Below are 24,553 nucleotides of genomic sequence, written 5' to 3'. Positions count from 1 at the left end.
GGGAACTTCGGCGTACTTAAGCTTGGAGGGGGCTGGAGCAGTTAGAAGTTCCAGGAAAGAGGCCACGTGTAGAGAAAGGAGGACATCTTTACTAAATTGAGATTCCTGAGGGCAGAACCTGAGCCCCACTCAGTTCTGAGACCCAGCACTTAGCCCTGTATTGAGCACAGAGGCTGGAGCATCAAATTGAATCTCAGTGACCGATGCTGGTTGTGACGGAACAGAGCAGAGCAGGCTAAGTCAGGGCAATCAGGAGAGCACGGGAGCTCAGGAAGGAGGGAGGGCAAATGGAGGTGACTCTGCAGAGGGTCAAGAGGCTAAAGCTTGAAAAGGGGATGGCGAGCTGGGCAGTGAGCTGCCACTGGTGGCCACTGGCAGAGCATCTTCAGGATGTATTGCTTTGAGTAAAGGGTTAAAGAAGAAGGGTTGAGGGAGGGAGGCTGAACAGCATGTATGTAGCAACAGCTTGAATAATTCGGCACCTCTGCTCTGAGTGTAGAATATTCTTTTTGAAGTCAGTGATGGAATATAATTGAACTGGGTCAAATAGGTATAATTAAGCTGGGTCAAAACATAACACAAAGTTAGACACATCTGTCCTTAGGTTTTTACAGTTGCATAGATCTGATTTAAATTCTTGTTTGACCTTTGCAGTGACTTTTGCAATTTACACTCCCATTTCTCCAAAACCACTTAACAGCCTTTTTCATTGTTGTGTTTTTCATTCCTCTACTTTTTTTCTTTTTCTCTCTCTACCTTTTGGCCAAGTCTCCATCTCCTCTTTGAAGGCTAGGAAAGCAGAGAGGAATAAAAGATTAATGCAACCACCCAATCTTTCATGAGTGATGGTGCTAGGGACTGTGTACAGGAAGAAGTGTGCCTGAAGCAATATCAGTGATTGCTCAGTCAATGCACCGTTATGGCACGCAACGTGGGCAGTAGGCATTAGCCCTCCACTAAACAACATCCAGGGACTTCCAGACCAGAATGATTATCAGAAACATCTGGTAAACCTTCTTTTTTATCATTATCTGAGCCTCACCCCTATCAATTTTGATTCAGTGGTCTAGTCCCAAGAATCTGCTTTTTTCTACATTTCTAGGTGTTTTTGATTATCTGCTATTTTGGAAACCACCTTTAACTAATGCATCCAAGTGAGGCACTCGTCTGCCCTAGTATTTAGGACAGAAGAGCTAAGCGAAGCAAACTTTGGTATTCCAAGATCCAGAGCTTGGAGTGGAAGGTCTCCAGGACAGGTAGAAGTTCAAGTAGGTTAAAATTTATGCAAGAGCACCTTACTTCAAAAAAACCTTTTTGTTTTTTCAATTAGCAAACATATTGATCTATCAAAGATTCCTTTGTGATTTGAGCAGATATTTCACCAAAGATAAACAAATGGTCAATAAACACATACAATGGTGTTCACTGTCATTTGTCATGAGGGAAATGTACATCAAAAACCACAGTGAGATAGCTCTTCACACCCACTAGGATTGTTCTAATTGAAAAGAGAGATAATAAAAAGTGTTGGTGAAGATGTGAAGAAATTGGAATCTTTATAGACTGCTGATAATTTTGAAAATTCCTAATCATTATCTTTTCCAATATTTCTTCTGTCTCATTGTTTTTCCTCTTCTTCTGGGACACCTATTACACATATGTAAGATTATTTGATATTGTCTCACAGATCTCAGATTCTCTGCTGCATTTTTTAGATTCTTTTTTCTTTTTATATTAATTTGTATAATTTTTATTGCCCTGTCTTCACGTTAACCGATACTTTCTAGTAATGATAAGACCATCGAAAGATTTGGTCATCTCTAATTCAGAGTTTTCTACTTTTAGCATTTCCACTTCTTTTTTAATAGTTTTAATGGATTTGCTGAAATTCCCCATTTGTACACATATGTTATTCAACTTTTTCTTTAGAACTTTTAACATATTTATCAGTTATTTTGGAGTTCTGGCATATTGAGTCCAACATCGGGGCTATCTCCAGGTCTGTTTGTATTAAATTTCTACTTTCCTGATGATATTTTCTCACACTGCATTTGTATAGTATTTATTATTATTATTATTGGATGCCAGACAGTATGTGTTAAGGAACAGTAGTGACTGATGTGAATAATGTCTACACCCAGAAAATGACACTCCTTTTCTTCTGCCAGGCCACTAGTGTGAGTGGCTGTGTCCCTCCAGTCTATATCTGGCTACCTTATTGCTTAAGTTATATTTAGTTCACCATAAACTTCAGATATTTGAGGGAAGAATTGGAGCAATCCCTTTAGCAGAGCTTGGGATCTGAAGAATTTTTCTCAGCTTTCCTGCCCTGTCGTTAGGCCCAGCAGGTCCTTTGCGCCTACATCTCAGGATGGCTTTTCTCAGCTTCCTGTGCCTTGCCAGTGGCAGACAGTTGCTCCCTCACTCACTGGGGAGTGGCTGGTAGGTTTCTCTCCTACTTTAATTTTCCTGCTTTGTCTACTGCAGCTGGGTTGGCATGCCTGTGCCTTAGAGGGTGTCTCCCCAGCTCTCCTCCCCTCCCAGGAGTAGATGACCACTGCTTCATGCTCAGATGAGACCCCAGCACATGTGAGCATTTTGCTAAGTTCTCCCGTTTACCTTCAGGCAGACCCAGGGCCCCTGACCAAGAGTGTTTTGTTTTTAAATCTGTTATCCTTTCCTGCTCTCACATTTTCTTGCTGGCATTTGATGAAGGTTCATGGAAAAGAGTTGGCAGGTAGACGCTGTCTCCCTTCCTCTCTGGGGCTCTAGGGCCTCTCAACGTTCATGCCAGTTCACACTCATCCTTTTAAAATGTGTAAAATTTCAGCTGTTTTCTTTTTACCTGCATTTATAGCAGCTTTCTCTTCCTATGAGTTCTCTGCCAAACCTGAAAAGCCTGTAAGCCCATGTCTCCCAGGAAAGTCTTGTCACCTTCTGGATTACAGCTCACTAGGTGTTTTATAACCTCTGCTCTCTTTTAGTTTAAAGATAACAAGGATTTTGTATATTATCTAACTTTGTTAGGGTGAGCGCAACATTCTTCATGATATTTTTACATCTTTTTAATAATATGAAAATTCAGTGTATAAATTTACTACGTAAATACTGACTTATACCTAACAAAATTAATATTAATTCTTTTGGATTACCTAAATACAGTATGTACTAAAATTTCCCCGATTTTCTCAAAATGGCCATTAACCGTTTTTCTGTTTTTGTTTTTTTCTTTGTTTTTTTTTTGGTCTAATCAGGATTGAAACAAAGTTTACACAATATATTTGATTGCTTCTTTTTTTATTGAAGTATAAAAACTTACGATGAGATCTGCCCTCTTACCAGATTTTTAAGTATATACTACAGTATTGTTAACTACAGGGAAATTTTTTGCAGCAAACTCTAGAACTTATTCATGTGTGTTACTGAAAGTTTATATTTGTTAATTAGCAACTCCCCAGTTCTCCCTCCCGCAAGCCCTTGGAAACCACCATTCTACTCTTTGCTTCTATGACTTTGACTCTTTTAGATATCTCATATAAGTGAAATCATGCAGTATGTGTCCTTCTGTTTATTTCACTTAGCATATCATCTTCAAGGTTCATCTATGTCTTTGCATATGGCAGGATATTCTTTTTAAAGGCTGAATAACATTTCATTGTAGTATATGCTACACTTTCTTTATCCATTCATCTTAAATGGAAACAGAACTCCTGACTACAATCCTTTTGATTCAGTTTTTCTGGTCATCATGAAGGACATTCTATGTGTCAGGCATTTACTAGTTGTGGTGTGAATAGTTGTAGAACTTACAGTCTACTCGGGGAGGTAGACATAAACACCACCGTCCATCACGCAACATTGGCAAATGCTGTAGCAGGGACACATCCTGTGCTATAGAATTCATAGGAGAGAGTAATTAATTTGATATGAGATAAGGTAGAAGAGAGAGTTGGAGAAAGACAAGTCTGGGAAGACTTCCAGGAAAGGGTGACATGATAGCTTCAGTGATGCCATGTTAAACGTCTTCTTTTCTGGGAAACTTTCTTAGCCCACCCTGGTTGTTCCTGAGAAATGTCTATTACATTCATTGTCATTTAGCCTTCACTGCATGGTGACTTTGCTTATACTGTTTTAGTAAAATGGTACTGATCGTTTGTAGGTTTCACTTTTCGCAAGGACATCAGCCTTATTTAACTTAATTGAATTTATTTATTAAATTTATTTTTGAATTTATTTTTTGAATTGAAACATAATTGATTTTACATATTTATAGGGTGCATAGTTGACTATCAGTGTTTGTGCACAATATGTGACGACCAAATCAATATTATTAGCATGTTCGTCACTACAAATCATAATTATTCTTTGTGTCCCTTACCCAATTACTCCCTAACTCCCCTCCCCCTCCCCCTTTCCCACCTCTATTAACTAAAGGTTTGTTCTCTCCTTCTGAAAGTTCAAAGTTTTATTGTCAGCCTTATTTTATTAATTGCTTCATCTCCCTGATCACCTGTCACTATGGCATGTATATAAAAAATGCCTAAAAAATGTTTTTTGAATTGAATGATTATGTCCTCAACTTTCTAAGGTCCTTGAGGACAGGAACTATGTATTTAGCCCTATGTCTCCTAAAAGTGCCTGGTACTTCCATTGGCACATAATAGGTTCTCAGTAGATATGTTTGATTGATTTTTCTATTTTCTCATAATCTTTTACTCTGTTTTCAATTCTGGATTCTGTCTTTATCTCATACCTTGACTGGGCACTAATTTGGAAAAGTAGAGTATTTGCTCAGTGCATTAGTTAGAATTAACTGCAGGGAGAAGTCAGTCTGTTAGCCTTGAGACCCAGTGCCCCTTAATCACCCACTGTCCGAGACATTGTCAATGATCACACATTGCTGCTTTTCCTCTGCAAACATATATTTGTCTCCTCACTATTGTATACTTCCCTTAGGAGCATTGGTTTTGGTTGATGCTAATTACTATGCTGAGAGCATCTCCTGCATTCCTCAGGTTGAAATGGCATCAGTGGGGGTGAGTTCTTAGTGAGGCAAGATGCCTGGTGGGATGTGATAAAGCACATAAATACAGGACATTAGAAGAACATTTCTTCTTCAAGGAGTTTTTTTTTTTTTAATCATTTTTAGAAGGAAATAAGATGCAAACACATTGAAGAGACAATAGTACAGATAGGAGAAAAGTCTGCAAAACTCACAGAAAGGCTGCGAACATTTTGCCTTATTAGGTCTACCATCTCCTACTCTTTAGCACATGGGGGTTGAGTCAGATTAGCCTATTATCTGGGATGTTTTTGTTGTTGACTCAGGCCACTTCCTGCCACTTCTGATCTCTTGTTTCATCTCTCCTTCTCTGTGGCCCTTACATTGCTGAGGTTAGTCAGAGGGTACTCAATCATCTTGGAAGAGGAGAGGGGAAATATCAGAAAACATCCGATGTCTTTTAATATAGTATTGTCACTTGACAAAAAAATAAATAAATAAACCCGGGAAGCCATTTATTTGTGGCAACCCAGGGATTCAGTGACAAAGAGGCCTTAAATTTCTAGTACTTTTGCTTTTTAAGTGCTTTTAATCTATGTCAACACCCTCATTATGACCCTACAGTAGGGAGGAAACGGGCTATTGTGAACTTCCCTCTCTTCTACCAAGAGCTAATCTAGATCCCAGAGAGATTGATCAGTTTGTCCTGAGATATGATATTCAGTGGGTGGCAAAGCTGGCAGTAAGACCTGGACTCAAAAGCTCCGTCCCTGGAGTGCCACCACAGGAGTCCATTGCATGCAAATGAAACAGACAAGCCTGGAAGAGCCTGGACCCCTTTTTCTCTTTTCAATCCCTGGTGTGATTGCTCCATAGCAAAGGGATTTTTGTGAAATGACAAATGTCTCATACAAATAAATGTGTCAGCCCAGTCACACTTGTATTTTCCAATGGACCTTTGCAATTGTATGCTCTTTCTATAGCAGTTAGTGCTCTGGTGTAAGTCATTACCGTTTTACATCCCCAAGTGTTAATAATAGATAATTATTTATGTCTCTTAGTTCATCCTGAAGGGGAGAGGGATTGGAACAGTGAGGAAGTGAGTGGGGAGGAAGGGCTGTGTGTTTAATTTATGGCTTCGGCACATCCTTTTGCTGTCCTTTCTTCACTGTTTATACAGTAGTCATTGGGGTGCAGAGATAGCTGTATATTCTATTGATGAAATGCCAGGGCTTCTTTCAAAACTGAAGACATCTCCACATAAATTGTGTCTTCTGTTCACATTATATTAGATTAATTTGGTTCTCTGTCTGATTGTTCCATACAGTCCTAAACAGGTTGTTAGGAGAAGGTATGTGTGTTCCTGATGATTTTGAAGACAGGGTGACTCCTCGGCTTATTTGCAAAGATAAGAACACTGATTTGACAGCCCTTCTCTGGTTTGAGCCCTGCTGTTGTGTCCTGTGGTAGGTTCACCAAAGACCATTTCTGACAAACAAAACACATGGCCACCTTCCTCTCCATTAGTACAGTGGAGTGCCAAGCATTCTGCTTTAGGTAAATACCGTAGCCCCACACAGTGAAATCTTCCACCTTGCCTCTGGTGACACCAAATTGTTGACAGTTAATATTCACCATCTCTAGAAAATGTAGCCAAAAGAGGATCAATATATCCCCTGCAAACAAAATTAATACTGTTTTAACTATCTTAGTTAAAAAGAGGGTATTTTTTCTATTACAAATTGTAGACACTTAGAATTTAGTGAGTTCTTGACAATAAATGTATGTACGCAAGGTCACAGTGCACATGAAACATTTTTGTATTTTCCGCAATAGCAAGTCCGGAGCAGGGCTTTAAATCATTGCCTGGATAATGGCCTGGATACACTTGTTCCAGGGCTCCTAGTAATATTGGTTTCTGAAATTGCCTGTGTAAATCACAGGGATTTTTAACAGCTTCACTGTTAGACAGGAGTAACCCCAGCTGTATGTAACCATTCTCCTCAATTTCAATGAAATAAGTGGCAATGATTAGAAGTTAAGAATGTTGTTCTTAGAAGAAACATCACCAAAGAATTTACTGACTGCAACTGGAAAGAAGGACCCATTTTTATCGGTAAGATTATTGGTATGTGTGTGTGTGCTTTTCTTTGACTAACAGTCAATCTTTGCATTAAAAATAGAAAAGCAAACCCATAGTTCAGAGTTCTTGTTCACTCAGCAAATGCTTTAAGGGGTTGCTGATAGGTTAAATATAGAAACCTCTTCCAACACTAATTCTTCAAGGGTCCTTTCAAGATGCCTTTCCTTGACATCTGAATACACAATAAATTTTAAAAACATGGTCACCAATTGAATCTGAATATGAAGAATGGCAAAAGTGTAGACTCCAAAGCCTTTCAAAGGGATTTTTCCAGAAAAATGATACCAGCTTTGAGACTGGAAGAGTACACATGCACGCAGTTCTTCGCCCTGCCAGAATAAACAAACCCCATGTTAGAGCGTTAACCACACTGAGGAGATGCTGAGGCCATAGACGGATAATGGATGTTTAAAGACACAAATGTTAACGAACATGTGAACAGCCCATGCAATTGTAGGTAAATGCATCTATCTTAATGGTAACAGTGAGAGATGTAACAGTGTAAAAGCCATTTGGGGGCTGGATGGTCAGTTCAGTTGGTTACAGTGTAGTGCCAATAACACCAAGGTCCAGGGCTCGATCCTTGTACCAGCCAGCTGCCAAAAAATAAAAATAAAGCAATAAGTAACAGTTGTTTGGGGAGAAGAGACAGAGAAGATCTACAAGTAATAGGACCTTTATCTATTTCACTGTTTCCAACACTCGTATCCTCTGCCACCTGGTCAATCTCCTCATTTACTCATTGAGTCAGCACATGTTCATTGAGTTTCTCCGGTGGGTGGGGCATCGTGCATCGTACGGACACTGAGGACAAGAGTACATACCCTGTCTCAAAAGATTTCAGAATTCAAAGACAAGCGGAAAAAACATCACAAAATATAATGTGAGGAGCATGTTTAAAACACTTATTCAACTATTTATTTAGCAATTTTTTTCTTAAGCATCTACTATGTGCAAGGCACAGTGCTAGACATGGAAATACAAGGTCAAATGAAACAAATATGGTCAGAGTTCTGTAGTCTAAGGGCTAAGATTCTTAATAATTAGTTCTGATTGCCTGATCATTTAACTGGGGATGAAAGTGGAATGAATCATGGACTTCCATAGGATTTGGGCCAATGTTACATGTCACCTAAGTCTACAAAGTCCTTTTTTCCTTTTGAGAAGACAGACAGAAAGACAGACAGACAGACTGACTAGAGCTTCTCCCAGCCGTCACTTTGCACCTTGGAAGCTGATGCGAGTTGTGCTTTGAGTCCCCTGAGAGTCTTAACAGCATTCTGGCCCAGAAGGCAGGGACCGTGCTGCCAGCACCAAGGGCCTAATTATTAGCTGAGTAGGTGACTTCAGTTACATGACAGAGAAGGAGAAGAAATAGGCCTCCAATAAGACAAACAAATTATGGGAGAAAATGAGCCAGTACATTTCTAAGCTCGGATGAAAACAGGAATGATGAACTGGGCTTCTCTTCCCCACCCTACCACTGCCACATGGGCCCCACAAGAGGTGTTTCTAATAGAACACTAGGAAATCTGCCAAAAGAAACAGTTTCCCAGAGAGACAGAGGTGGGGCCTGAGGGTCCTGTCCCACAGATCACCCGGCTGCCAGGAGAGAGCTGCTGTGGGATGGAAGGATCCACCGCAGCCTGCCACGTCTGCCTCCTCTGGGAGAGAATGTTCCCACCCCATGTGACTCGTCCAACTCTTTGTGGTCACATCGATGTCGGTGTTGATTTGTTAGAAAGTGTCACTCCACCTGAGTGGTACTAGCCCCAGTACCACTTTAAGGCCACCCTATCAGAAACTGTCTTATTTTTGAAGCACTTAAAGAAGGCTTTTTAAAAACTGACTTGAAATCTTTCCCTTTTTGTGTTTAAGTAATCATCAACAGGCTTTTTTGGTTTTTTCCAGCTCTCCTCTTCGAGCCCACTTAGTTTTTATTCTATTTTGTCTAAAACTTATCGAGTGGTGACTTGCTGAGATGGAGCCGTGTCACTGCCATGGTCCAAAGGCTGCCTTTTCTGGCCTCCCAGTGCCCTCATCTTTCACATGCTATTTTATAATTATATTCAAATAATCTTCACCCTCAGAATCTGGGTCACAGACTCTATTTTGCTTCTCCTCTTCTCTATATAAATATCTCCTTAGGAAATTGTCTTTGTTTAGCTTATGATTTTTTGACACTTGCACCAGAAAGGGAAAGGATTTGACTTAATGAGTGTTTGCTTGTTATTTGTTTTCTAGCTATCTTTGCTTTGCACTTTTTTCTTATATTTTCTTCCCTGACACTTTTCTTACTCGGAAACAGCCAGCATTACCCTGGAATTCTGTTCCACTGAAATGCTTTCTCCAGTTACAGCTTTCCTAGCTTGGGAGGTTTTAGGTTTCTCTTTTAGACACCCACATCACTTTAAGAAAAGTTTGGGAGAGTAGGAAAAGATAAAATATAAAGTAATTAATATTGTGAGTGTCTTTGTACCTGAGAAAACTTCCAAATGTTGGTAGGCGATAGAGGAAGGTACAGAGGGACAGAGAAGTAGTAAGTTTCATTTCCCCTTCTGCTTTCCAGGCTGGACTCTGCTTTCTCACCTGGCAGGTGGGTCTCTTTCCTCTTCCTGGCCCAGCCTGGCTTGATCCAGTTGCTGGGCCTTTTTCCATGCTGGGCTCCCTTCATGGGCACACCTCCCTCCAGCCTTCCACCAACCCAGCTCAAGTCCCATCTCTTACCATTAGCTTTTTCCACTCCTTCCAGACCACCCTCGTCTGAGCCCTGTTTCACACGCTCTTTAGCACCTCCTAATTCTAGGTGAAATCATCTCATTCCTAGAAGGCACAGTCTGCAAAGTTTCTGGATAACCTATGAGGGCCTGTGATTTCCTTTTGTAAGAAAATTACCATACACCGATGAATTTCAACTTTCATTTCCCAGGAAACTCTACCCATTTCTTAGGTCTTAGGTGGGACCTGGTGAGTAAACTAGTCTACAGGTCTTCCTGGGTGTCACTCCTCCAGGGGCTGGTCTTGACGAGTGCAGGGGTGGTGAATGGTGGATGAAGCAGGAGCAGCCCCCCACCTCCAGCAGCCCCTCCTCTCATGCCCACCTTTCTGAACATGAACACCTGGGCAGCATGGTCCATGCCTCGCTTCACTCCCACCTGTCTTGTGAATTCTGTAGTTTATACCCCTGGAGTAACACCAATGAATTACTACCCTTTTGCAGGATCTGCTCTCTGTACTCCCACAAAAATTAGTCAAAACCGGTATTTGATTTGGGACGTGTTGGATCAGGTATAGCTCTATCCTCACCTTCCATTAGTGAGGTCTGCTGAGACTATTCATGCCTTAGGATTTGGGTATTAGAAATGGAGTTTTATGAGACGACATCTGTCCCCTCTCTTAATTAGCAGTGCTGTTGTTGTAGATAGAAACACAAAGTTCCTTATTTTATAAGAATTGTGAGATAAATAAAACTCAATCTTTCCCACCTCTCAACCTTCATCCACCAGCCCCCATGAAATGCTCTTGGGTACAAGAACATAGGTTGACTCCAGGGGATGAAATCAAGTAAGAATTCACTGGAGAGCTAGGGGGTGCTTCTGTGACTGTTAGAATATTGTCTTCATTTATGTAAGCTTGAATGTGTCACTTATTGTGGGGGTTTCATAATCACGGTCAAGACCAAAGATAAGCAGAACAGATGTCTTTAGATGAACTCCATGCATATCTTTGCCAAAACTCTTGAGCATGAGTTCATGTGCAATGAGAAGTCTTATGTTTTCCACATATCGGTGTGTTCTGGAATGATAGGCCTCTGCCATGGCTCTGAAGCATTATTGTCCAGTTTTCAAGCTTATTTTTTGATATGGAAATATAACAGGGATTGTTTGACCCATCTATACTCAGATTCGCAGATTTTCACCCATAAGAGAAATAGTCAGTAGCTTCTTCTGTTAAAAACAGACCCAATACAGAGTTTCAGTATTACAAGGTGAAAAGAATTATGGAATTGGATAGTGGTGGTGGTTGTACAACATTATGAATGTATTTATGGTTAATTTATTTTATGTGTATTTAATCACAATAAAAATCATAATATATTTTTAAATAAAAAATACTAAAGAGCAATTTTAAAAAGTGGATCCAAAAAGGCAATGTTCATTCCTTCTGTCACCAAGGACACAGCTTCACACATAGCAGGTGGACATAAAATGAGCTCCACATAAATAAATAAATGAGTGCCTACTATGATTCCAACATGCTTGTTTCAATGTATGCAGAAAGATCATGAAGCATTTTGAACTCAGTAATAGACAGAAGTTCTGTTAGTTTTCCCTTCCTAGCAGCCTGTTATGTTGAAGAGTAAATACCAAACCCGCAGGAATAAGATGGGATTGTCCAGCAGATAGAACTGAATGCCGGTCCTCTTCTAGAGCTTTTTGTAAACACCAGCGCTCTGTGTCTCTTGGTTTTTCTGTTGCTTAGATGCCCAGCCCACAGAAGGAGAGAGAGAAATATGGAACCAGATCAGCGCTGTCCTCCAGGATTCCGAGAGCATCCTCGCAGACCTGCAGGCTTACAAAGGCGCAGGACCAGAGATCCGAGATGTATGCCAATGACAATACTAAACTGACAACACCCTGGGAGAAGAAGGGAAAACCACACACACACACACACACACACACACACACACACACACACACACACACACACACACACACACACACACACACACACAGAGCAAGATTAAGTAGTAGCCCTAGTATTTCCTAAAGTACTAGGAATAACAAGGAAGGTAATGTGCCCTTAAAAAATGTATGAATGGCCCCTTTTATTCCAGTGCATTAGTCTGAACACACAGTGCTGTAGACCATGTACAATATTAGCATTTTTTTTCTCAGACACACATTTGATACTGCAGGACTCATATTTAAACAATAATTTGTCAGTGGATTACTTCATTTAAGGGACATGTACATATAAAGTCAATGAACAACAGTTGAAATATGAGTCCTGAGGTCTGGGTTGACATGCACTTTCCAACATTTTGTAATGTCATGATTTTGGCAGGTTCCTCCAATGTCACACACAAACCACCTCATTTTAAGCCATAAGCCACCTCCCTTTAAACAGACTGCAGGTCTATCATCTTACATGTCTTATGAGATTTAAAAAAATAAATGAAAAACAAAATAACCTCCAAAAAAAGAGAAGACTATCAGTTTGACTTTTGAGACTTCACAATGTCCTAAAGGCAAGAAATTTCACACACCTTTTATTTCAAAGTATTAGATTTGTGGGAATATCAACACAGACACACACAACACACCACACACACACACATGCACACACACAGCCCGCTGCCACCATCCTTCTGAAAAGAACACCATTATCATCATAGCCCTCAAGCTGCCGAAACCCAGAAAAGTCAGCATTTCTAAGAAAGTAACAGTCTATTAAGAGAGGTTTTTCTACTTAGGGGTCACAATTTAATTCAGTTAATTTAGATAACATTACAGACTGGCAGGATGTAATACATATTGTAGAGAAAGTAAAATATAATCAGAATTTGTACTTATAATGAGCACTTACTAAAAATCAAATGGTGATTGGAGAACTGAGTTTCTTACAATTTAGGTCTTTTTTTATTTTTATTTATTTTTTTTTTTACTTTAAGTAAGATAAAAGAAATAAGTAAGATGGCACATACTCAAATTGAGCATCTTGAGGGACAGTCCAACGAACTGATGTCAAGTTAAGGAGTGCACATTAGCAAAGTACAGCAGGGATTGTATTTTTTAACCAAAATCCTTTCTTAATCTTAAAGCATTTGATGTAGATCTCATTCTTTAAAAAACAGACAATTCTATCATGTTTTTGTAGGCGATTCAAAATCCCAATGACATTCAACTTCAAGAAAAAGCGTGGAATGCAGTGTGTCCTCTGGTTGTGAGGCTAAAGAGATTTTATGAATTTTCCATAAGGCTAGGTGAGTATACATGTGCAGTTTTCATGTCCCGCATGTGAAGTTGTGTTTTGGCATCTGAGATGGTAGCAGGAAGAGCTTGGCAGCATGCTGGAAAATGTCCCATGTCCATCCGCGGTGTGTGAAGAGAGACCATTCATGGACAAAACTCTTGTCATTTTCCTTTCCTTCAACCCACCACAAAGTTTCCTCTCCTGAAGTTGTCAGCGCATGAAGTGTGGCTCTACTAGTGTGTATCCCTTTGGTCTTGTTCTCATTTATGGTCATCTTTCAATAGTTTAACTGTAGTCTGATCACAAATCTGATGAACAGAGAAATTGGAAAACACAGGTTTCCTGCTAACCCAAAAAGAACTTGGTTAGCTGGAGTCATGTGATAAATTTAATAGAGAAAAATACAAGAAAGACAAACCTAATGTTCTTTCCTTAAGATTAAAACAACAACAACAATAACAAAAAAAAAAAAAAAAAAAAAAAAAAAAACCTTTACAGGTATAGGATGGTTTTAGAAGAGCAAGAGGAAATCCAAATCTGGTTGGCAATAGATGCCATGTGACCAGCAATATGATATAATCACTGTCCCCAACAGTAAAACTATACAAGGTTTCATTAGTTAACATAGTGTATCTAGAATGAGGAAGGCAGTTATTACATTCTACTGTACTTTTGCCATAAAACGAGTGCCACATATTAAGAAGGAAACAGAGAAATTGAAATGCTTTGGGGGAATAATGACCATGAAGTTGAGACGACTAGAAGTTAAGACCCATGGGAGTAGTTGTATGAACCAAACCAGTTCTACAAGAAGAGAGGGCTCCTGAGATTCTCAGGAGGAAGAGCAGTCAACTTCTCTCTCTGTTTCCTTAAAGTGTATGTCTAGACACGATGAAGTGAAATCCTGAGGAGACGAACTTCAGCTCAACAGAAGGAAAAAGACCCCTGAATCAGAGCAGGTCAAGGTAGAACTGGCTGCCTCAGAAGACAATCTGTTTTCATAGATGGAAATGTTTAACAAAGGCTAGAGACATCACTTGTAAATATGCTGTAAAAGGCATGTAAGAACTATATAGATCAGATGTCGGCAAAGTTTTCTGTAGAGCGCCAGGTAGTAAATATTTCAATTCGTGAGCTGTCCTGTCTTTTTAGCACTTACTCTCAACTCTGCCATTGTAGCGCAAAGTAGCCCCAGTCAATACACAGAGGAATGATCATGTCTATGTTTTAATACTTCATTTGTGAAAACAAGCCATGGGCCAGATTTGGCATGTGGGCCATAATTTGCCAACCCCTGTTATAGAGGATTGCTTAGATGATTCCATGCTGTTAAAAATATATTGGGAAAAAAAAGCTGCGGGGGATGTTTAGAAACAGACAAGTGCAAGTAATGAGGCTGCTGCAAGAACAATAATGGAAAGAAATTAGGCAATGGTTTGTAGAACAATATCCCTGGGATTGGGTCAGAGTGTAGCTGCAGAGGAAGGCTAGACTAGGACCAGAAGTCTTTTCCTGCAAAGCAAGTAAACTAACCCACGTGCTCAGGACTGCTGCCTCATCTCATCCTGTATTATGAATCGCTGTCTCATGCACATGGTCCAAAAACACACATTTGTGATTTGCTAACAGTGTGAGGAATTGGAACTAATACATTTGTGAGGGTCCAGCTGAGTTTGTAGAGACTGTTACACAGCCATGTGGCCAAGGGGGACTTCCGCAGTGGAGGCAGCCTGCTTGGGCCTGTGAGACTCCTTTTCTTCCTTGTGCACACACGTCACATCTTACACGGTTTTGGGTGAAGACACGGAAAGGAAGAATCCATGCAGGTTATTTCTGAGATTGTCAGTTGGGACTGAGAATTGTGTTTTGGGAAGGATCTCTATGGGCCACCACAAATATACATATTTATTCCTTTGACTTTCAGAAAAAGCTCTTCAGAGCTTATTGGAATCTCTGACTTGTCCGCCCTACACACCAACCCAGCACCTGGAACGGGAGCAGGCCCTGGCAAAGGAGTTTGCAGAAATTTTACATTTTACTCTCCGATTCGATGAGCTGAAGGTTAGGCCAAATATGCTATGAAACTTTACAGTTCTTCTGCAAGTGCTGTGGGGTGGGAGATAGATGAGGAAGATATAGCTCCTTACCCAGAGAGACATCTAATGCGGTGAGAATTTGCATTCCATGTGGTCAAAGTAATTTAACAGGATGATTTGTATATGGAAATTCAAAATCTGCCAAATGAAATTAGAGAAAACCCTTCCAAGTGTCTGATCCTCATTGAGAACAATTACACGTTTCCTGAAATCTAGCCCACAGCCAAAACAGGGCATATGTTAAAATAATGAAGCTAAGGGTCCTTATTATTAACCAGAAGTTGCTTTGACTCTTGCGGAACAAAGAAAAGTCCAGGCATATTTACAAGATCTGGGGTCTAGGCTTCTAGCGCATACACCCCGTCTGGTGTTGAGAGATGACCTTTCTTCTCCTCTGGATTTCAGATGAGGAACCCAGCCATTCAGAATGACTTCAGCTACTACAGAAGAACGATAAGTCGCAACCGCATCAACAACATGCATGTGAGTCCCCGGGTCTCCTTGACCTCTGCACCCTTCTTCGTGGCACTTTTGATTTCTGCATCAGGCAGGGCATGGAGAGAAGCACAGTCCTTGCCTTTCATTCAATTTCCAGATAAGAGTATTTTGGGATTTTTAACTTTCTCTTTATAATTGCATCTGCTCTTCTTATTTTCATCAGCTAGACATTGAGAATGAAGTCAATAATGAGATGGCCAATCGAATGTCCCTCTTCTATGCAGAAGCCACACCAATGCTGAAAACCCTTAGCAATGCCACAATGCACTTTGTCTCTGAAGTAAGTGAAGTTGAGCAACAAGGTGCTTTTTGACTTAATTGCACATGAAAGCTGCTAAAATGGCTAACATTTGTGTCTCCCATTTAGAACAAAACCCTGCCAATAGAGAACACCACAGACTGCCTCAGTACGATGACAAGTGTCTGTAAAGTCATGCTGGAAACTCCGTAAGTTAAATCAGAGGTGTATTCATGGTTGGGAGTTCACCCAGCCAGGGTCTGTTAAGATGATGATGATGATGATGATGATGATGATGATGATGATGATGATGATGGAGACAACAACAGCATGTACCATTTATGTCATCACATTCAAGTTTACATTTACATTATCTGCTTTAATTTCATTAAGAACTTTGGGTGATAGGTATCATAATCCCCATTTCATACTTGAAGAAGCTGAGGCCCAAATTGGTTGGCTGACTTCCCAAAGTCTGCACAGCTTATTATATGGCAGAACCAAGACTTGAATCAAAGATGCTGTAGAAGGTGTGTAAGGACCACATGGAAAGGTGTGTTAAATGACTGGGCATTACTGTAAATATATTGTACAGATTTAGAACCAAGAGTGGAAGTGGTAAGATTGTTGTAAGAGTGATAGTAGAGCTTTCTCTCTCTTTGTACCTAAACTAGTTCCTAGTAGCTAAGTTTAAAAATGGTTGAGGTTACCGAGGGCAAAGCTGCACGGTAATGGGGAAATCCACACCCACAAGTCTGAGTTCTGCTTCTGTCTGTAGCCCCTACTGTACCTGTAAACAAGTGATCTGACCACACGGGGCCTTGCTTTCCTTGTCTAGTGAAGTTCCTATAATGCCATCTACTTTGCTGAGTGTTTGGGAAGATAAATGGTGTCGAGGTTGCCTTATAAAATTTGATGCTGTTCAAATGTAAGATGCCATTAATTTCAAATATTTCACTTATAACAAAGTTAAGATTTATTCTGAGGCAGAACTAATAATCACTGTCATTGTGGGGCCAATTTGTAATGAAATAGATGCTGAGAAAGTCTCTTAAATTGTCTGAATTATCTAAATCATCAAGGACCCTGTCAGAGTAAGTGAACAAAATTCAAACTCCACAAATTCTCTCAGTCAAGTGAATGGTACATAATTTCTTTTAGGTATCTTTGGCAAGCCAGTTCAATCTACAGCCTGTGTCTTAACAAAGGAAGTTACTCTGGCTGGAGACACGATAGCTGCTCTGCAGAAATAAGCCTGATTCTTTTTTTTTTTTTTTTTTTTTTCTGTAATGAAGCCATTATTCTCTATAATCTTGGACAGCCAGAGGGATCTCCTATAACATATTCAAGATTGATGGGTGGGGGAGTGATGTACCTGATGAGCTGGCCCGCTGAAGGGCAGAAAAGAAGAGAATTTACTGCCCTCTAATTTACCTTATTTTCACAGCAAATTGCTGGTTGAATAGATTCATGGAGAATTGTGATCCTGGGTTTCTCCGAGAGCGTATTTACCCTATTGTTGCAGGTCTAAGATTGTTCTCAAGAGAGGATTGGAAGCGTCTAGAGTAGCCAGTTGTGGAGCCAAAAATGCATGTGCTCTGACAATGTAGTGACGCCACTGCCATCTCTTCTGTCTTCCAGGGAGTACAGGAGCAGGTTCACAAGTGAAGAAACACTGATGTTCTGCATGCGGGTGATGGTGGGGGTCATCATCCTCTATGACCACGTCCACCCTGTGGGAGCTTTCTGCAAGACATCCAAGATTGATGTAAGAATATTGTGCCATGTGCTATGCAAACAAGAGCACACCAGTGTTGCCAGACACACCTGGCTTCTCTTCCTCTGGCCTCCATCCCCACTGGGAGCGATCTCTCCAAGATGCAGACCCCAGCATGGCAGCTGTCCTCTTAGCCAGAAGTCCAGTCTTTGGCATGTACTTATGACCAAATATGCAACCTCAAAGCATAGCTGGAATGCTGGGATGCTGATCCCCTCAGCCCATAGAGGAGCTGAGCAGATAAACAGTCACTTAGCCACAAGCTGCTTCTTCGTCTACCCAGTGTGCCATACGAAACACCATGGCCAAATCCCAAGTGACCTTCTGACATCCTTTCCTACCACTCCCTACCTGTTGCTCCACCCAATTTCCATGCCCTTTCATTTCATGTGAACATGTGTGAGCTCTTTTCCGTGCCCAGAGTGCCCTTCCTCTTCCTCTCTGATGGGTGGGTTTCTTCCAGATGCTCAATGTCACCTCCTCTAGGAACACATTTCCTGTACTCTGCATGGGTTGAGCCTTCTTTCTCCTCCGGTTCCCCAGGGCACTTACCACTTTGCATTTTCTGACTCCCTCATAGAGTGAGTTTTTTTGACAAGAACAGATCATGATCTGTACACCTAGTCTGCTCTACTGCTTGGCACAGTACCTGGCACGTAGTGTGTGGCACTCAGTAGATGCTCCATAGAGTTCTGAATGAATGAATGAATGAAAATAATTGGGGAACACATAATTTTGGTGTGTAGGTGCTTTCCTGTTGATCGTGGGATAAAGCACACCTTCTCCTAGCCCAGCATTTGCCTGTAGCATCAACCAATAGTGTACCTCATGTATTAATTTAAAGCCTTCTAAGTGCAGAATAGAACCTCTCAGTACTAACTTATCCTGACATGGTTAAGTCTGGGTTGCACAGTCTATATTCAATTGTCTGTACAAAATGGCATCTTTGATGCTTTAGCACTGTGCAAGAGAAAGCCTTTATGCCTAGGGGTGCCATGAATCTGAAGAATGCAAGGAAATTTATCAATGAAATACGTATCTTGGATTACTCATTTTGAGGTTCTGGGCTTCTAACATAGCTAGGACATAACATAGGTTCTCCATTGAATCTTTATGATATTTAATGTAATTTATTTATGTTTACCAAGAAAATTAATATTCATTATAGCATTTTTTGAAATATAGTAAATAAAAGTATAGAAAATTAAATGTATCTGTCATAACCTCACCATAAACAGATGATGACTGTTAATATGTCATCATACATATGTCCCTTCTTTTTATGTAAATATTTATGTGGATGCATGTATAGATGTACTTAGCAAATTAGGACACTGATATACATGCTATTTTAAAACGTTTTTATTTGCATAACAGTATATTATGAACATTGGTCATACCAATAAATTTTTTACTGTGTTCTTTGTGAGGAGTTAACATTTTCTTACTATAGATTGAGTACTTTATGAATAACTCTATAAATACCATATGAATACGGATTGATTTTATTACCTGATAAGACATTCTCATTTACCATAGCTATTTGTTAGCTTGTCACAGTCAACAATTAAAAATGCACTGGGTACAATTATGCCTTATAGCCCTAACCTTTAAAAGCTTGGCTTTACATGTCATTTACTGAGTCTTTCTATTGCAGTTGTAAGCAATGTATATAGTTAAATCTTTGCATATAGTCTTGATGAAGTCTCTTTGTTCACGCAGGGCTCGCTACGAAAGGTTTGTTCACACTGAAGTTTGCATGCACCTCTAAGAAAGTTGCATGCTTACGAAGCACAGCACATATTCAAGATGGACCATTTTCTTTGATAACATAGAGGGTCTTCTTCCAGATACCAGTCTGCTTCTAAGCCAGCATTTACAGGCACTGGGTCTATAAATCCTTATGAAATCAGCATCAACCATGGGGCCCTGGAAGAGGTACTGCACGTGCACTTACAAAGGGCAGGCCCTGGAGTGCAGAACAGATGTGCAGTGAGTTCTGGAAATGCAGGCGAGGGAGAAACTCATTTTGCTGACAGGTAGAAACAGTGGGTGACGTTAGAGGTGGACTTGAAGAAGGTGTAGGACTGTCCAAAATGGACAAAGGGAAGTGAGTACTCCAGGAAGAGGGAATCATCAGAGCAAAGCCACCAGGCCCAGAGGGGTACAATCCATTTAGAGAATAGACGCTAATGTTGGGTGCCAGGAAAGCACGGTTGGGGTGAGATGGTATTTTCAAATGATTTCCTTAGAATCTTATGAAATGACCCAATAAGGAATCACTCCTTAACCCCATGTCCCCATCCCAGACTTCACCCAGAATTCCAGACCCCACTTCCTATGAATACCTGAAACATGGCCAGCCCAGAACTTCCCTACAAACCTGCTCCTTCTCCTGGGTTCCCGTCCTAGGAGGTATTTCACCATCCTCCCACCCAGGCTCTAAGCCAGAAACCTAGAACTGTCCCTGGGCACCCAGGAACTGTCTTCGTCACCCCCATATCTTATCAGGCCGCCCCGTCCCTCCCTGCTTCTCCGTACCCACCACTGCCCCACCCTTCACACCCTCAGGGCTCTCACTGGTCCTCTTCTCTCCATTCTTGCCTCCTTCTGGTTCCTTCCATATTAACCACATTAGTAGATTGTCAAGTGTTTTTTCTACAGGTAAATGACCCCAAATCCCCAACATGCTGTTAAGCCCACCGTGGATCCGGCCCTGACTTATTCACACCCACACTTTCATTGTCCTGAAGTGGAACTAGAGGCTCCCTACGAGCACCCACTCCTCTTCCACCCCCTTTTACATCTATTCCTCACTGCCCCTGGACCAGTTTTACAAGAACTCTTATCACACTGTGGTAGTGAGCAACCTGTCTCTCTCCTCCCACTAGACCATGAACTACACTGAGAGGAAGACCGAATCTCTGCATCCCTAGCCCTGATGCCATCCCAGGACCAGGGTGGGACATACCTAGTCTCCTTGTAGCCTCTGCCAATCCTGCACCCATGACAGACATCTCTAATTGACTGTGACATCTTCTGTTGTGAACCTATATAGAACCGCCAAATGATTCTCAATCCTGTGCCCTAGCTGCTTCCATAAATCTATGAGGGTATATTAGGCCTTTAAGATAAAACTTTTAATATACCAGAAGAATACTCACAGAAAATGTTTATATAAGTGACCGTTATAAAACAGGCCCTTAGTATAACCAAATACAATACAGTGCATGAACATCTGAGTTTAAAATGAGTGTCTCTTCTTTGTGGAAAGATTCTTGCTTTGCCAAAATTGCTCCATGCTGTGCATAATACATTTGTAATCTATATGAATTTAGTTTTTATGCACCTTGTAAATTATAAGTAAATTGTATTCCAAGTGCACAAAAAGCTAAGAAACTTTCCTAGGTTCTTGCACATACTAAACAAGCAAGCATGGATTAAAGCCAAGCATTAGGTCTCTATGAAGTTTGTGTTCTTAAAAATTGCCCTTTACCGATCTTCTCAAAGATGATTAAGATATAGACCTGTACCCCCCATAAGCTCCTGGTCTAGTGAGGGGGCAAATTAATCTGGCACTAAACTCTCCAAGGTTCTCTGATAAATGCCAGAGTAATATTGGGAACACAACAAAGTTGTGGTTACTTCTACCTGGCGAGGGTAGTGAGGTTGGAAGAGGCTTCCTAGAGTTGGTGATCTTCATCTGAGTTCTAAAAAAATTTTTAAGGGTTTTCCAGCCAAATAAAGGTAGAAAAGCATTCTGGGCAGAAGGATGGCAAAAAATTATTGAGTTTATAATACATTCAGCAAATCTTAACTGAGCACTGAGTAGAGGGAAAGCCCTGCACTTTGCTCCAAGTACTCCTGTCTTTATATCCAAATGCCAGGCAAATAAAATGTACAACTGCAGTATAGTATGAAAATTGACAGTGATTGTGATCATTCAGAACCCTCTAGAAACCCAGAGGAGCAACTCACCAGCCTGAGGGGTAGGAAAGCCTGTCAGTCATTTCTGTGTTTGATTCTTATGGGCAGAAATAATGTGGTATTATTGTGGACAAAAATACTAAGATATTAACAAAACATTGTGCTTTCTCCTCCTAGATGAAAGGCTGCATAAAGGTTTTGAAGGAACAGGCCCCAGACAGTGTGGAGGGGCTGCTAAATGCCCTCAGGTGAGCCCAGCTCTGTGGTAGACTCACACAGGGCAGCCAACCCTTCAGATCTATTGCAAATTTAAATGCTGTTGGGAACCAAGGGCTAAAGCACCAGGCTTGCCCCTTGCACATTTTAACACATTTAAACTTCCCAACAGCTTGTTGAGTTTAGCACCATTTTTATCACCTCTTTTTGCAGATGGAAGAAACTGAGATTCAGAGAAGTCAAATAACTTGCCAAAAGTCATGTAGTAAATGGCCATCCTAGGACCCACACCCAGGTCTGGGTGACCCCACAGGCCATGGAACTAGCTCTTGGCCACACTGCTTTGTGGTTAGTGGACGCTCCTCAGAAGAGGAGTCTTCCAGCGTTTTACCTTCTCCTTCACCAGTGGTTCTCAAATCTGGCTACACACAAGGATTATGGGGGTAGCTTCTGAAAACACTGATGCTCAGACTCTGACCCAGACCAAGAGAATCAGAATCTCTGGGCTAGGGCCTCATACATTCGTGTGTGTGTGTGTGTGTTTGTGTTTGTTCTAAAGCTCTCCAGGTGATTCCCATGTGCAGCTGCCGAAATTGAGAACTCTACAGTGACAGTTCTACAGTGTCTGGATGCTCATGCATTTGGCCAGCTGTGGCTTGTTACAGCTCCCCAGGGCCAACAAGTAATGCCCAAGCACTTCCCTTCTTCCCAAGGATACGTGTCTTAATCCACTTCAGGGAAGGGATTCTTATTTTTTGGCTTTGACGCTTCTACAGGAACTTGTTGAATCACACTACTGTGTGAATCATTCCACCACTAGATTGCAACCTGGAAGGTTTATGATCCCTGCTGTCTTATTCATCCTTGATTTCCCTCAGTGCCACTCACCGTTGTGCATGCAGTAAGTGTTCAATAAGTATAAGTGGAATGGATCAATAATCCTCTGCCTATGTATAATACTCGTGTTTATATTCCACTTTCAATCATACTGTCTTATTTAATTATCACAACTCAGGGAGGTAAGGCTGACATATTATCCCCGTTTAATAAGTGAAGAAACTGAATGCTGAGGCTGATATTGTTTTGTTGAGTTGTGAAGTCTTCATCCTTCAGAGTGGATGTAATATTAATATAAGAGCCTCCTGGAGTCTATGGATAAGCCAATGTGTTCTCCACTGGTTCCCATTTCACACCAGGCTGGCTTTCTGTACACAGTAAGAAGACTTTAACTTCTGAGTTTTTTAAAGTTTCCAGCTTCACTGAATCAAACAAAACTTCATGGAGATCAGGGCACTGGGTTAGACCATGAGGCTCATCCAAGTACTGGAATTTCTGTCTCCTGAATACACTGTGGAAAGAGCACCGGCTTTCAAGGTAGCCAGATCTAGGCTCAAATCAGAAATCACAGATTGTTCACAAAGCACAAATTGTCAGCTTTGTGACCTGGAATAGGTCATTTAATTTAATCAAACTTCTCTGAATCTCAATTTTCTCATCTGTAAAATGAAGGCAGTAAACTTGCCTGCAAAGAGTTATTTTGAGTGAAGTGAAAACTTACTAGGAGTGCCTAGGACATAGTCAAGGTTTTATTACATGTTAATTTTCCTTTCCTTCCTTTGCATAAACTTTGTCTACACCTGGTGAATGAGAGGCTGTTGATTGCACCTCTTTTTTTTTTTTTTTTTTTGGTTTATTTACCTGCATTTATGCCCCCTAGTGGTGGAAATGGGGATAAGCGTTGCCATGAAAGCCAGGAGCCGTAAACGTTTAAGTTTGGGGTAATGTTGGTGTGCAGATCCACATTTTGAAATCTGTGACTCAGCGGGATAGCTTTGATTCTACGCTCGATCATGTGAATTCTAGTTCCCTCGAAAATGAGATTGCTTATCACTCCTTCGTGCAATTATTTGATTAGGTTTAAAAATTTTAAAAAAGACTTGATTTAATAACCATAATACAGAATTCCTTCAGAAGGAAAAATCAAATATTAAATCTGTCCGAGAAGACTGTGAGCATCGAAGAGTGACTCTTTGTCTAAAGAACTAAGCCCACATTTGATTCATAAATATCAATTGTGTTTCTCAAGGTAAAGATGGGCTGGAGAGTCATTATGGAAGCTTTCGCAGAGACCCCTTGCAGGCTGACCTCCATCTTTCTCTCTCCTTCCAGGTTTACTACAAAGCACTTGAATGATGAATCGACTTCCAAACAGATTCGAGCAATGCTTCAGTAGAGCTCTGCTCAAAGAAGAGGATCTATGTGCTGACCTCAGAAGATGTATATGTTTACATAATTTAATACAGATTGATGTTAATACTTGTGTATTTACATAACCGTTTCCTTCTTGTCACTGAAATATATGGACTTTAATTTGTATCATGACTGACTTAACCCAGCAGAGCATAAATTGACTTGAGAGCCTTACCTTTGATGTCTGAAACGAAACCCCCTTCTCCAACGGCAAAATTTGGAGACTTTGAACTTTGCTACTGGAGTCCTCTAACAACACCTGTAACAATCAGAAATTCCTAATAGTTTGTGCTAGTGTTTTAATTCTAGATGTGTTCTCTCTCTGGGAAGTGTAGTTTATAGAAACCCAAAGTATTTGATTTCCTGTGTCGGCTCAGCTACAAGAAACACAACTGTTATCCTGACAGAGGGAGAGAGGAATCCAAAAAAA

General features: G+C 40.7%; 1 protein-coding gene across 1 annotated transcript in view; it reads left to right on the top strand.

The window, feature by feature from the left end:
- CYRIA (CYFIP related Rac1 interactor A) overlaps positions 1-24,283 on the top strand; it is a 53,986-nt gene extending 29,703 nt beyond the window's left edge. Inside the window, exons 3-11 of the mRNA XM_063078716.1 lie at positions 11,628-11,749; positions 13,026-13,131; positions 15,046-15,182; positions 15,623-15,700; positions 15,879-15,995; positions 16,083-16,162; positions 17,595-17,721; positions 21,835-21,905; positions 24,043-24,283. Of these exons, the coding sequence (XP_062934786.1) occupies positions 11,628-11,749; positions 13,026-13,131; positions 15,046-15,182; positions 15,623-15,700; positions 15,879-15,995; positions 16,083-16,162; positions 17,595-17,721; positions 21,835-21,905; positions 24,043-24,106 (902 nt within the window). The 3' untranslated portion in view covers positions 24,107-24,283. The remainder of the gene's footprint in view (positions 1-11,627; positions 11,750-13,025; positions 13,132-15,045; positions 15,183-15,622; positions 15,701-15,878; positions 15,996-16,082; positions 16,163-17,594; positions 17,722-21,834; positions 21,906-24,042) is intronic.
- Positions 24,284-24,553: the final 270 nt, after the last annotated feature.

This window comes from Cynocephalus volans, chromosome 14 (assembly GCF_027409185.1).
Source record: "Cynocephalus volans isolate mCynVol1 chromosome 14, mCynVol1.pri, whole genome shotgun sequence".
Lineage (NCBI taxonomy): Eukaryota > Metazoa > Chordata > Mammalia > Dermoptera > Cynocephalidae > Cynocephalus > Cynocephalus volans.
This window is presented reverse-complemented; position numbering and strand designations above follow the sequence as displayed.